At 33.8% G+C, this 12,865-nt stretch overlaps 1 protein-coding gene across 1 annotated transcript in view; it reads left to right on the top strand.

Annotated features, from left to right (window-relative positions):
* Positions 1–9,059: 9,059 nt before the first annotated feature.
* LOC149797124 (vitelline membrane outer layer protein 1-like) overlaps positions 9,060–12,865 on the top strand; it is a 38,757-nt gene continuing 34,951 nt past the window's right edge. The window contains exon 1 of the mRNA XM_089961797.1: positions 9,060–9,298. Coding sequence (XP_089817923.1) covers positions 9,119–9,298 — 180 coding nt within the window. The 5' untranslated portion in view covers positions 9,060–9,118. The remainder of the gene's footprint in view (positions 9,299–12,865) is intronic.

Below are 12,865 nucleotides of genomic sequence, written 5' to 3'. Positions count from 1 at the left end.
GCGATAATTCTTTTGGCGCAAGCGGAAGTGGGTTTTCTTCACTGACTACTCAAGGAAGTGGTTTCATTACTTGCTCCAATACTATTCTTTCCGACGTTGACCGACTAGAAGTTCTGATCGGAGGAAAATGTGCAGGAAATAGTTCTCCAGAAATCATCAATGAAATCTTAGACATTTGCCGAAGATTATTTACCGGTGGTGTTATGGATCGTACTATTTATCATTCTCTTGTCAGTGAAATTGCTGATGATTATTACAGTGATTAGATAAATGAATAGCAAATAAGATGAGTATACATAATGCTCAACGTGGACTGATCATGATCAGAGTTATAAATTCACGATTGCCAACTTACGGAGCGATTTACGGAGATGGACTAGGCAATATTGTTCCGGGTTTATTTACGAGGATAGCTCCGAAGGCAATACCGATTGCAAAAGAATTAGGTGTGAAAGTTATTGAAGCTGTTCGCGATAAAACTACTGGTGCTGCTGGTAATGTTGCCTGTAAAAGCATTTGATCGGTCAAAGAAAGATTAGCTCGATTACTACGAAAAAACTCACCACCAGTGAAATTACCCAGCACTGACGTTATGCCTGCACATCAGGAAAGCAATTAATCGAGCTGCAAATGAAAAACAAATAATTGGCTGTTCATGAGAAATTAGGAGAATTGGTCAGTGAAGAAGTTGTCCCCGCAAAGTTGACTAACGAAATTATGCCGACAAATACAAGTTTTATTACAGGAAGAGGTCTTCGTGTTAGAAAAAGATAATTATAATAAAATGTTGAAGCGTATATCCGATTCCGCGTTTGACATGGATGCGACAGTTCTCAAGGATGAATCTGTACGCGATTATCAGTATTACTCTTATGACGCACTTGTACCTAACGCACGAGGAAGAATTGAACTACAAATTCAGGATACAAGCAGATATTTCTTACCTGCTGAGGCATTTTTTGAGGTAGAAGGAGAGCATGTAACGGATGTCCCTCTTAATACAGCATATGGAGCTGAGGCATAGTTGGTTTTGTTAACAACGGTATTATGTCGTTATTTGATAGCGCCACATACATGATTGATGGAAGGAATCTTGAAACAATTAAAAAAGACGTTGATGTTGCTGCAATGATAATAACTTTAGCAAGATATTCTAATAATTATACAAGATCAGCTGTTCCGTCAATGCTGTTCGCCAAAGATAACACTGATAGTCCTGATCACAGACCACATTTACGAGTACAAATACCACGAAATACTGCTACTGATCCACAACCAGCTGGAGCGATAGACAGACAAGGTGCTGAATGATAATGATGCTATTTGTGGACCAACCGCTGTTGCTGATGGTAAAGTAATATTATTTAAACTTTCACTGTGGATGTCACTTATGACTCCATCAAATGTTGAAGAAGAAAGATTAATTAGTTTTATGAATTCAGGCGGAAAATCGTAGTTATCGTGGTTAACAATAACCATGGACATTATTCAGAGTAATATTGCTGGTTATTTACTTGGCATATTGCATCACAGCTGGGAGTTTCTGCACCGAGGCATATATTTGTCGCTTTTCAGAATGCAGAGCTATTAGATAATCAAGAACGTAGTCATATGATATTTGACAACCTTGCAATTAGTGAGGTTTCTTTACGGATACAGGACATCGGGAACCATCTGAATATATAACTTTAAATTTTGAAAATAACTATATATCACGTGCATATCATCGATTAAGACGTTTATGGAACGTGATCGCGTAAATCTGGGTGCTGTTAGTTACAGAGCAATCGCGGTTACACTCAGCAATAAAGCAATGTTGATTGAACGTGTTGGAAGATGAATGAGAGTCGTTAATGCCACCGTAGAAAACATGTAATTAAATCACTCACGATATTTATAAGTCATATCATTATGTTAGCGTTACTCTGACTCCTAGTCAGATTAAAAAGTTTCAATCAAATTCAGCAAAGAACTGTGGAATAAAAATATCACTAAAGCGAGATCAGATCACAGGTGGTCAAAATAAATTATCGCTGACTGAATGTCAACTTAAAAAATGTATAGCGCCAAACAATCCCAAACCGGTGTTAAACTCAATCTTTATGCGGGTGCGATTAAAGACTCAATGAAAACAGGTGGTATATTTCCACTTCTTGCAGCTATACCAGCGTTAATAGCCGCTGCAGCCCCAGCTATTGAAAAAGCAGCTGCACTTGTTGCTGTTGGATTTGCTGGTCATAAGTTAGCAGAAAAAGTAATAGGAAAAGGAATAAAATCAGAGGGAGCGGTCTAAGATTATCAGGAACCCATCGATATGGACACGGCCTGAGGCTTCCAGGAACAGTTCGTTAATATTTTCAATGTCTAACTTTGATTTACTTGATGCTGCTGCGCCATTAAGTATCAAACATTTCAGAGGTATTTTTATGCCTGATCAATTACCAGGACGACCAAACAGTGTTGAAACAGGCATTATTGATCTTGACAACAGTTCTGGTCCTGGCACACACCTGGGTTGCATACGCGATTGATCTAGGTGGAATTATTTATTTTGATTCGTATTGGTTGGCTCCACCGAAAAAATTTATAAATTATGTAAAAACAATAAAATCTCTAGTCTGGTATTCAACATTACCAACACGAACAATAACCGATGCGCCAATATGTGGCTGGTAATCCACCGGATGATTTTGATCTAATACTTTGCATACTATGATATACTCGTAATTGTGCTGATGCTGTTTCTTTTGCTGGAATTGCCAGTTGGAAAGTTGATATTAAATTCTGGTTTAGTTGAGCTTACTAATATCATTGTAGTTTTTGAAGGAGTTGTACTATTTACAATTTGTTGCAGTAACTCGTTTGATGATGTCAGTGGAGTTGACATTCTTATTTAAATCCTTACTTTTTAAATCAGGCTTGGATTCTATCAAAGTCCTTACTTCCGTGTAAATTTTAATCATCTCCGTGAACTCAAAATCTGATATGTTCCCATCACTGTTGATAATAAAGAGGATAATATGGAATACGCTAGCGTTGATGCGTGTAATTTTATTATTTAATCATGCAATTTTGCATTTGTGCACGTTCATATTCTTTTAAAAATGATATTAAGAAGACCTGCAATTGTTGTTGCGGCTGAAACGCAAACTGTTATAACTTATAACTGTTGGCGCCATCATTGTTATTGTTGACAATAATACACCGGTTCAAGCAAAAACAGCTAACATTGAGTAGACAATTATGTCAACGACGACTACGCGTCTATGAATTTTTTTACTTTCACTGCATATTCGTCAACAATATTTTTTAATTTTGTTTGCCATTCACATGCTTGATTGTACTTAAAATTCTGAATGTTGATTGGAAGGCTCATTATACTTTTTTTTTTAGTAATCAATTGAGGTGTTTCAGCGACAAATTCCAGACATCACTAGTTAGACGCTACGTTTAAAAAATTTTTTATCACATGATTCCAGCTTAAACGTTTCTTCGTCTCCTTTATTTAAGACAATAGAAACGGTTCCAGAAAAATTATCAGTTGAATGACGCCAAGGATACGTAGTAAATATACTAAATTTGGCACCGCTAAACACGGGGAGCATGTGTGTATATATATATATATATATATATATATATATATATATATATATATATATATACTGTCTTCCTCAACCAAGTCGATATAATACAGTTATATAATATAGCGCAAACACAATATCTAGATTAATAAATAAATAAATATTTCACTTACCTTTGCTCACTCCAGAATTCACTATCAGACTGATTGAGGTGGCGATTCTACGCCTTTTATAGTCACGATAAACACCCACGCAAAATAACGGGGTTTCTAGAATAACTCATTCACTTGAATTTTCTTTATCATTCTGAAACGTTCGCACAGGCAAATGACAGGTATTTCCAAAATAATTCAACCACTATAATTTTTCTGGAACATTCTGAACCATTCGCCGGTGCAAATTTTAGGGATTTCCAGTCGGGGATTTCCAGAATAACTCATTCACGTGATTTTTCTGGAACATTCGCCTATGCAAAAATGACGGGGGATTTCCAGAATTTCTCTGCGTGGACAATAAAAGGCATAGAATAGCCACCTCTCAGTCAGTCTGGTAGTGAATTCTGGAGTGAGCAAAGATAACAGAAATATGTTCGTAACCTACGTGTGTTAATTATCACGCAGATAGCTAATTTATTGAATATTTGTATAATTTGTTTAATATAACACAAAGTAAAAAACAAATCGTGAGATTACGCAGTATCAAACAAAATAGCTACTGAATTACTCTGCCTGAGAGACTTTAGCTTGACAGAGTTATTTCCCTTTAACAATACTGAAATGTTATTGTTATATGCTTGTCACACCAACGATAAAAGCTTCTGATTAATTAAAAAAACTGTTCTATCGTAATATTTTGTGACTGGCGAAAGTCGCATAATATATATATATATATATATATATATATATATATATATATATATATATATATATATATATATATATATATATATATATATATATATATATATATACACACACATATATATATATATACACACACACACACATATATATATATACACACACACAAAAACACACACACACACACACACATATATATATATATATATATATATATATATATATATATATATACAATAGTGATTATGCGTGTGGTGCCGACGACGATATCCGTCTCAGAATGATCAAATAACAGTTGTATTTAGCGATGTAGAATGTGACATAAAAAATTAAATAAATAAATATTAATGTATATTAGTAGCAACACTACAGGAGTTATCATAGCTTGACGGAGTGATCTCACTTCAACATAATGAAAAATTATATTTTGTCTACATGTTTACGTAAAACAGATTTGGTTATATTTTCTGCCATGCGCTGAACCTAAGGGATGCAAATATAAAAATATTTAGCAGCTATATTCATTGATTGAAATATTATTTAATAACCTGTCTCTGCATTTGTAGATTTAACCGCCCTTTTTGCAATTGTTTTATGCATACCAGTATTTCCAAATATGCAATTCTGACTTGCGTAACAGCTCGCAAATTAAATAAATTATTATTTTTGGGATTTGAGTCAATATTATCGATGAAAAGACAGTCTTCGAGTACCAAGTAAAAAGACTCGTAAATATATTTATGACAAAGATAACTTTTCTTCCCAACAGTAAATCGAACATAACCAGAATTAATGACAAAACCGACTGGTCTTTTTAGTCAACGGTTCCTGATGATACTATCACGGGATGCCTCGTTAGCCTTGATGGTATGATGTTTTACAAATTGTTTTTGCTCCATTTCTATAATAATATCATTTGTTTAAATAATGATTTTTCTAAATAATATTTTTAAAATCTGGATAGATAATTTTTCACATTTCTTATAACTTTATCATTACTGTTAGCCCAGTAGATATTCTCCCGAAACAAACTGCCATTGTTCAGCTAAATAAAAACAAATCGCAATACATGAATATTTTCATCATTAATGGAGAAAAGAGATACATACATTGTCCATCTTACAGTTAAATCAATGTATGGCCACAATAGTGATGCCATGACTGATATCTGGATACGTTGACAAAGGAATGTAGAACATATAATGTTATTATATATTTATATTTATTCACCAAGGATATCCACAAAGTCCTGTTTCATTAATTGGAAAACACAATTCACACCTCATTTAGAAAGTCTGTTGAATTGGCCACCAAGTATGTAATGTACGTAACGCTATCTGCATGGCTGCCACCTACCAAATCTGCGAAATATACTAACTGCTGCAACTGTAAACCTTTAATTTAATATTTGCAAGTCACTGTTGTTAAAACTTTCACTTTGTTATAGTCCATTATCTCTTCCAGAAATAGACATTTAAAATATATATTGAGTAAATATAATGGGTGACAAATCCAATCGATTATCTTTTTGTGTTATTAACTTTAAAAAAATCTTTTTACATTATGCTTACATTAGTTGGCTAATAAAACTGTATTAGAAATTTGAAAGTGGATTCGTACGTAATATCACCTGTTTACTTCTTAGTTTCTGTAGTGTTTTTGTGTAGATCTGCACAGTATCATCGACTGTCTTAACTTTGCGCCAGTCCTTGGTTCGTGCTCCGTGTTTCTCTCAACCTCGCATGCCCTTGCCAAAATCATTATGTCATCAACTGGGTCAGTACCTTTTGTTGATAGCGATAGTAAGTGCTGATTAAGAAACATTTGATGAAATAAAATACAAATATGTACCACGATTAAAATAATAGCAAACAAAATGGAAATATCCAGTTTAACATATGCTATATTTGCAACAAGTTTGTTGTTCTGGAGCGAGTGTTGGTTGTTTAAGTCAGGGCTTCTGGTTGTTTTCGTTTTCTTTATCTTTTTTATTTGAGGAAACCCAAGACAGGTATTGTTATGAAGGCAAAGGAAATGTAAAATTTGGTTACAATAACATACACTCTTTAAATCGTGTTATATTATTCTCGCACCATCCCATTTATTTGTACCCCACCTCTTTTAATTTTAAAAACAGAAGGCATAAAAGATGTAAAAATGCACTAAACCTTGTCATCTCATTCATTGATTTATAATTTCTAGCCTTATTGTCGCTTGGGGGTCCCAAACACTGTCAAATTATTGCTATTTCAGTATTGAAGATGAAGAAATTCGTTACTTGAAACCGTGATATATCGCTCGCTTTATCGTCGCAAACGGTTAATATGACCTGGAAATTTGAATCAACCATATCAAATTGTCAACGTTTAACACGATGAGATGGATTTTGTTAAAATTTCTTCCCAAACAAGATTATTGGTAGACAGTAGATAACCGTATGCAACGAAATTTGATAATGAAAATTTCACTAACGCTTACTTGAGGCAGCACTTTAATAAATATATACCAATTAAATAAGTTTGTTATCAAGCGGAAGGCATGTTTCAGTCAAACGTTTTAGTTCGTTTCAGATGCAATGATCATAAATAGCATGTGCCCTGTTGTATTCAAACGTGAATTACGTCAATCTACCGTAACAGTTATTTCCGCGAGCGTTTCTGTGAGAACGTAATTAAATGTTGATGAAGTTTTTATATCTAATTTGCATAAGTATTTGCCGTATTGTTACACTGAAATTTAAGCTGACATCCTTGTATTACCACGGTAATAAGATATTTGTATCAAAAAAAGGTGGTGGAATAAATAACAAAATTAAAAGTTATGCAAATCCAACCTGTTAAAAGCTAGCGGTCCCGGTTGAGTGTCAGATAAACTCATTTCAAGTGATCAATTGAACACTGTAAAAAAATGTTCGGGGTGAACGTACTCTAATTAAACTACCTTAAATTAGCATACTCATTCACAAATGTGACCAAATATAGCAAGACAACCGAGTGAATACTTGATGGCATCAAATTTTGTTTCACAGATACGTTTTATTAATGAGAAGCTAGTTTCAGAGTTTGTAATTAATTTGCAATTATTGAATTGATTTCCTCATGGATGAGAAGAAGTTTCACTATTACTTGCAATGAAATCATGGCATGAATATTTTACTAATAGAACAAGAAAAGAATTGATTGTCGAAGATGGCTGTTTCACGAACTGAATGGTTTTTTTTATAAATTATTTTTTTAAAATAAAGAGAATCTTGTTTGATTGTGAATTTGAATACGTAAACTAGTCTAGTTCGCTGATTAGTATTGCATTGCATTCCACTATTGCAGAGAGTACAGCGGGGGATATATGGTTAAGGGAACCAGACTAATAAGCAACAGTATAAAGCAGTAATGTAATAAACAATGTTTTCGCATACACGTGACGGAATACAAAGTAAGAAATTGCCTTACGGAAATGGATTAAATAACCCACAAGTGTACATGGTGTTAGTTGCAATATTTTAAACAGTAACTTTACTTAAATATTGAAACTAATATTTTTAACATTGTATCGGAATGACCATTTGTTTTAGGTGGTTAATTTTGATCTAAAATCTAAGTCTTGAAGCCTTCTAAATTCATTGCACAATTCGATAAATCGGGATGTACCACTTACCGATAGGGTATGTCCTTTCTTTCTCTATACGAGGGTATCCTGTATCCGAAGTTCTACTCGTCGGGTAATAACTGAACAGCACACCACCCCCAGGATCATAAAAGTCAGGTATATTTTTTTTTATCTTCGCTTATGTATGCATACATTGGTGACTTTTATAAATAAATTGTGCATCATTGCCTCGTCATTCTGATATGGTGTCTTTTTAAAATTATTATTTCTTTTCTATGTTGTTATTAATCTCATGCAGGTGGTAATCAAAATGATTTATAAGGTTCGTTTTAGCACAGTAACTCGTTTTGCTCAACGGTATACGACTTGATACCTTTTTTCACAATAGTCATTTAATACACAATTCGCAATATTTATGTATGGCTATTTAGACAAAATATGTACTATTTCTGCATGGTAATGTGCTTTCAATAAATCTTTGTTTCGCAGATGAGGCCTTTCCAACTATAAATCGTCGACAAAACAAAAAAGCTCGTGCTATTCAAGTTTCCTGCTTTCGTGGATATGACGATGTACTCATGTACATCTAATTTCGGTAAAAGTGATATAATTTAACAGAAAAGTGCACATTAAATTACTTTATTCCAAAAGACATAGATGATAGGAGTAGTTAACGGACTGCAAAAATGTCAAAATGTACAAAAATTGAGCCTCGCAAAGTTAAACAGGGTCCATGACAATACAGATTGGCACTAAAAGTTCATGGTCTGTTTTGTCAGTAGGAAAACGAATACAGGATATCAAAATGAAATCAAATATTTTGTTATTAACTGTAATGCAAAAAATTGAATATTGAAATTACATTTATTACCCACTAGCACACCTGAAAATAGTTAGCACTCCGTCGACTGTTTCTCTGGCTGTGAAATAAAATTAGTGGTCCGATACCTAAAGGCTAAGGAACTAATCTACATCAAACACTCCTTGTGTTCCTGTAATGTGACCTTGATTTGATAAACTGTATGTGGAATCTTGCATGGCCAACAGTACAAGACTACAACAGCACCTGCAATGAAGTTGAGATGTGAATTCCTGTTCTGCGTAGGACTCCTCGTCGAGGCGTTCATATTTAGAGAAGAAGACCGAGTAATCGTAAAAGAATTAACCGTTGATAATGGCGGCGGCTGGGGAGATTGGTATCCACCACAATATTGTGCCGAAGGGGCCTATGCGACCGGATATACAATGAAGGTAAGAATATTTAAAAAAAGATTACCCGACTGATTATTTGCTACCTTAGCCGGTGTTTTCTTATTTGCAGAAGCACGCCTTTTGTTTTTGAATTGTAAGATATAAAATACTACTGTTCTCTGTGATACTAAACGATTGCTTCAGTTTTTTATATAAAATCGATCAATATTCAGTCATCTTTTGAAATCCCCCTGTGAATAAAGCATCACTAGATCAGTTATATTTAGAAACAGTATAAGCCAATTCAGAAGGATCTATTGAATGATATTTGTTTCCAACATCGGTTGATGCTTTCGAAACAACAATCAGCGTATGAAAATCAGAAGACGTCATCGGCATTGCTTGATGTGCCGCGAATGTTTAAAAATCCGCTCAAGTTTGTCAAGATAATGGCGGCCGCACAAGTTATATGACCAACAATGGTCCCAGGTCGAAAAATACAGATATCAGCAATTTAAAAAAACAAAAAAAACAACCTGATAATGTTTGCTGCTGAGATTGGGGTTTGTGTCCCGACGAAGAATGTCCAATCGACCAAGTCAACAGCAGTGACATTTTGTTTTGATATATCCGTGCAATATTTGACTAACCGGCCAAATATATTTTCTGCCGTGAAAAATTATGACGGACAAAGTCGCGACTGGTGAGATATACAGCTATTCTGAATCTTATAGTGTCTACCACACGTACGTTGAGACTAGCAGTATTCTAAGAAAAGGTAGTTGCAAGCACTTTCGCATTATCTTTCTTTCTTTCAAGTATGATCTTTTTTCTGCGTTTGTTGTCTCACATCACAATTACACAAAACATCTTATTTGCAACCAAGTTTAGTGTCATTTGCAGCAGCTATACATGCATATATATATATATATATATATATATATATATATATATATATATATATATATATATATATATATATATATATATATATGCTGTATCAAGGATATACCACGATATGTATAAATTTTTCATTAAAAGGAAACGAGTGGTATATCATTGATACAGCGTACATACTGTAGATATATTTTATTTATATCACATACAAATACTTATATTTAACCTTTGAACGGAGTTCAGATTTACCTCAGGCAGCTGTGAACTGACCGAGTGAATAAACTCGTCACATCCCCGAGTGTGTCCGCTACAAAATGTAGTTCTATGCCTTTTGTTTTATTCTTTTAAAAGAATTGTTAATGTTTTATTTTTAACTCTGATATGTCATTTGATGAAAAAAAGGCGATTTTCCGAATAAGTGATTGTATCCATATGTAAATACCAACACACCTATTGCCATTTACCATTTATCGTGTCTAATCTCTTGTAATATGTTCGTTCAGCGTCGTGTCAAGTGTTAGTGTTATGACCTAGACGTTTTCAAGAGTCGATTACCGTATATGTTGACATACAAGTCACAACCAGCTCCAACAGCGAAGTCCCAGCAATGCCATCACCAAAGGCATCTATGCTGCTCGATTGAAGTCATTTGCGAAACGATATAAATAGATTATGGATCTATCATCTGTACATTTATCATATCACCGGAATTCTGGGAAGTAGCTATATGTATTTAAAGTGTTGCTATATTGACTCAATCTGCGTGCGTCATAGCAATATCTTTGAATGTACATGTTGACATTTAAATTTTCGGTATCTTTTCTTCCTTCATTTATATAACAGACAAACCTAACCCCATTGGAACATCGAAAGAAAGGATTTCGTCAGAAGAAAATTTGTCCAAATTTTGGAACCTCCTCTACACTTTGTGGTACTACTGTCCTGAAACAGAACATGGCGATTGATAGTTATCATTCAAGTGGTAGCTGTTGAAATTAAGTATCTAAAACATTTTTATGACAAAATCTAAACATAATGTGTACAGTTTTAGTAGGTGTTTTTATTATGCTGTTGTTATAGCAACAAGTTAGTCATCCTCCAGCGTGGCAGCGGTTTGGAGGAGGAAAGATGGGCTATGCCCTTTCCCCAATAAATCTGAAATATTTATTTTGATAAAAGGTTTTCATAATGATCCTGTTTTCAAACCAGTTAAAATAAATCATCAGTGTTAAGATAACCCTTTTTTCACCTTCAATTATAAACTTGCCGTGAAGAGCACCCCGACAGAAGGAGACTGATCAAGTATTAAAGAACAGATATATGCGATACTTCATATATCTGATTAACCGTGATACTAGTTGATCATTGTCTATCTACCCTTGCATTTAATCTGTCTGTCTATCTGTCTGTCCTTCTCTCTCTCCTTATATATATATATATATATATATATATATATATATATATATATATATATATATATATATATATATATATATTCTTTTATTTATCATATACATGTTTTAATTATTTTCAGTCATATAACTTAAACAATAATGGTTTATACTTTGTCCATGTTTTACTGATAAATCAGAATAAAAGTGTGACTTGAAAATTATTCTGACGGGCGAAACGTGAAGGTTTTTATGTTTAGTTAGAAATAACACACACACACACACACACACAAGCACACAGACAGACAGACACAAACACACTCACGCACGCGCAATGAACACATATACCACGCTTAGCTTTGACCTATGATATAGTCTGTCGATGTATCGTTCCCATAAAAGTTGATATGTTTTTGCACGTGTGTGCATTTGAAATAGATTTGGAAATAGAAGGCAACTATCGCTAAAGAAAATGCATGTAGAAAGAAAGAAAATACATGAAAGCACATATTCTCAGAACTCTATTTCTCTCCGTATAATTTAGCTTCCTTGAATGTGAAGTGAAAATTTTAAAGAACTTACAGTACTGTGAATTCCAAATTAATGTTTCTGTCCAATCATATTATTGATGAACACTTTATATTATGGTGAATAATAATTTGAATAATTAATTCCATCCAAATGAAAAGCTGAACACATCAGTAAGACTGCTTCATCTTCAAGATGTTAAGACGAAAATGAATATTATTATATGCTCATTTTTTTCCCCGTTAACTTTACATTGTCAGAATCGTTCAGTATTCCACGATACTGAACGCGCGCGACAATATACATATAGCATTCACGTGCATAAAGGAACTATTTTCAATTGTAAAAAAAGAATGGACGCAGTCGCCAGCACTTTTGATTTGTACACAAATCATGTACACTCGCGTAAGTGGCTCTTTACGTTGTGGTTGTTTAAATTTGTTTCTGAATGAACTAAAACACGTCTCGTGGACTCCAAAAAAAAATGTTTTGGCACATTCAACGTTGATACAATATTACGGAGTTAGGCTAGCTACATTATATAAAAGACGGAAGATAAGGTCCTTACAAATAATATACAAGTGACAAGGCGTATACTGTCTTCTTTAGTTGGTGATAAGAATGACAAAATAAAATATACTTACAGTTTTACATCCTGAATTTCCTCAAAATGTATTTTCTTAATTCTGCAAATCCAAATTACATGAGCCATGTCATAGGTTCTCAAACTGGATAACAAATTTTGAAATTATGCTGTAATTTCGATGATAAGTGCAATTGCATCCTCCTTACCGCACTCAAATTGAAATAG

This window comes from Sinohyriopsis cumingii, chromosome 6 (assembly GCF_028554795.1).
Source record: "Sinohyriopsis cumingii isolate HCF-2022 chromosome 6, ASM2855479v2, whole genome shotgun sequence".
NCBI lineage: Eukaryota > Metazoa > Mollusca > Bivalvia > Unionida > Unionidae > Sinohyriopsis > Sinohyriopsis cumingii.
Note: the sequence above shows the minus strand (reverse complement) of the source record. Positions and strands in the feature narration are given on the sequence as shown.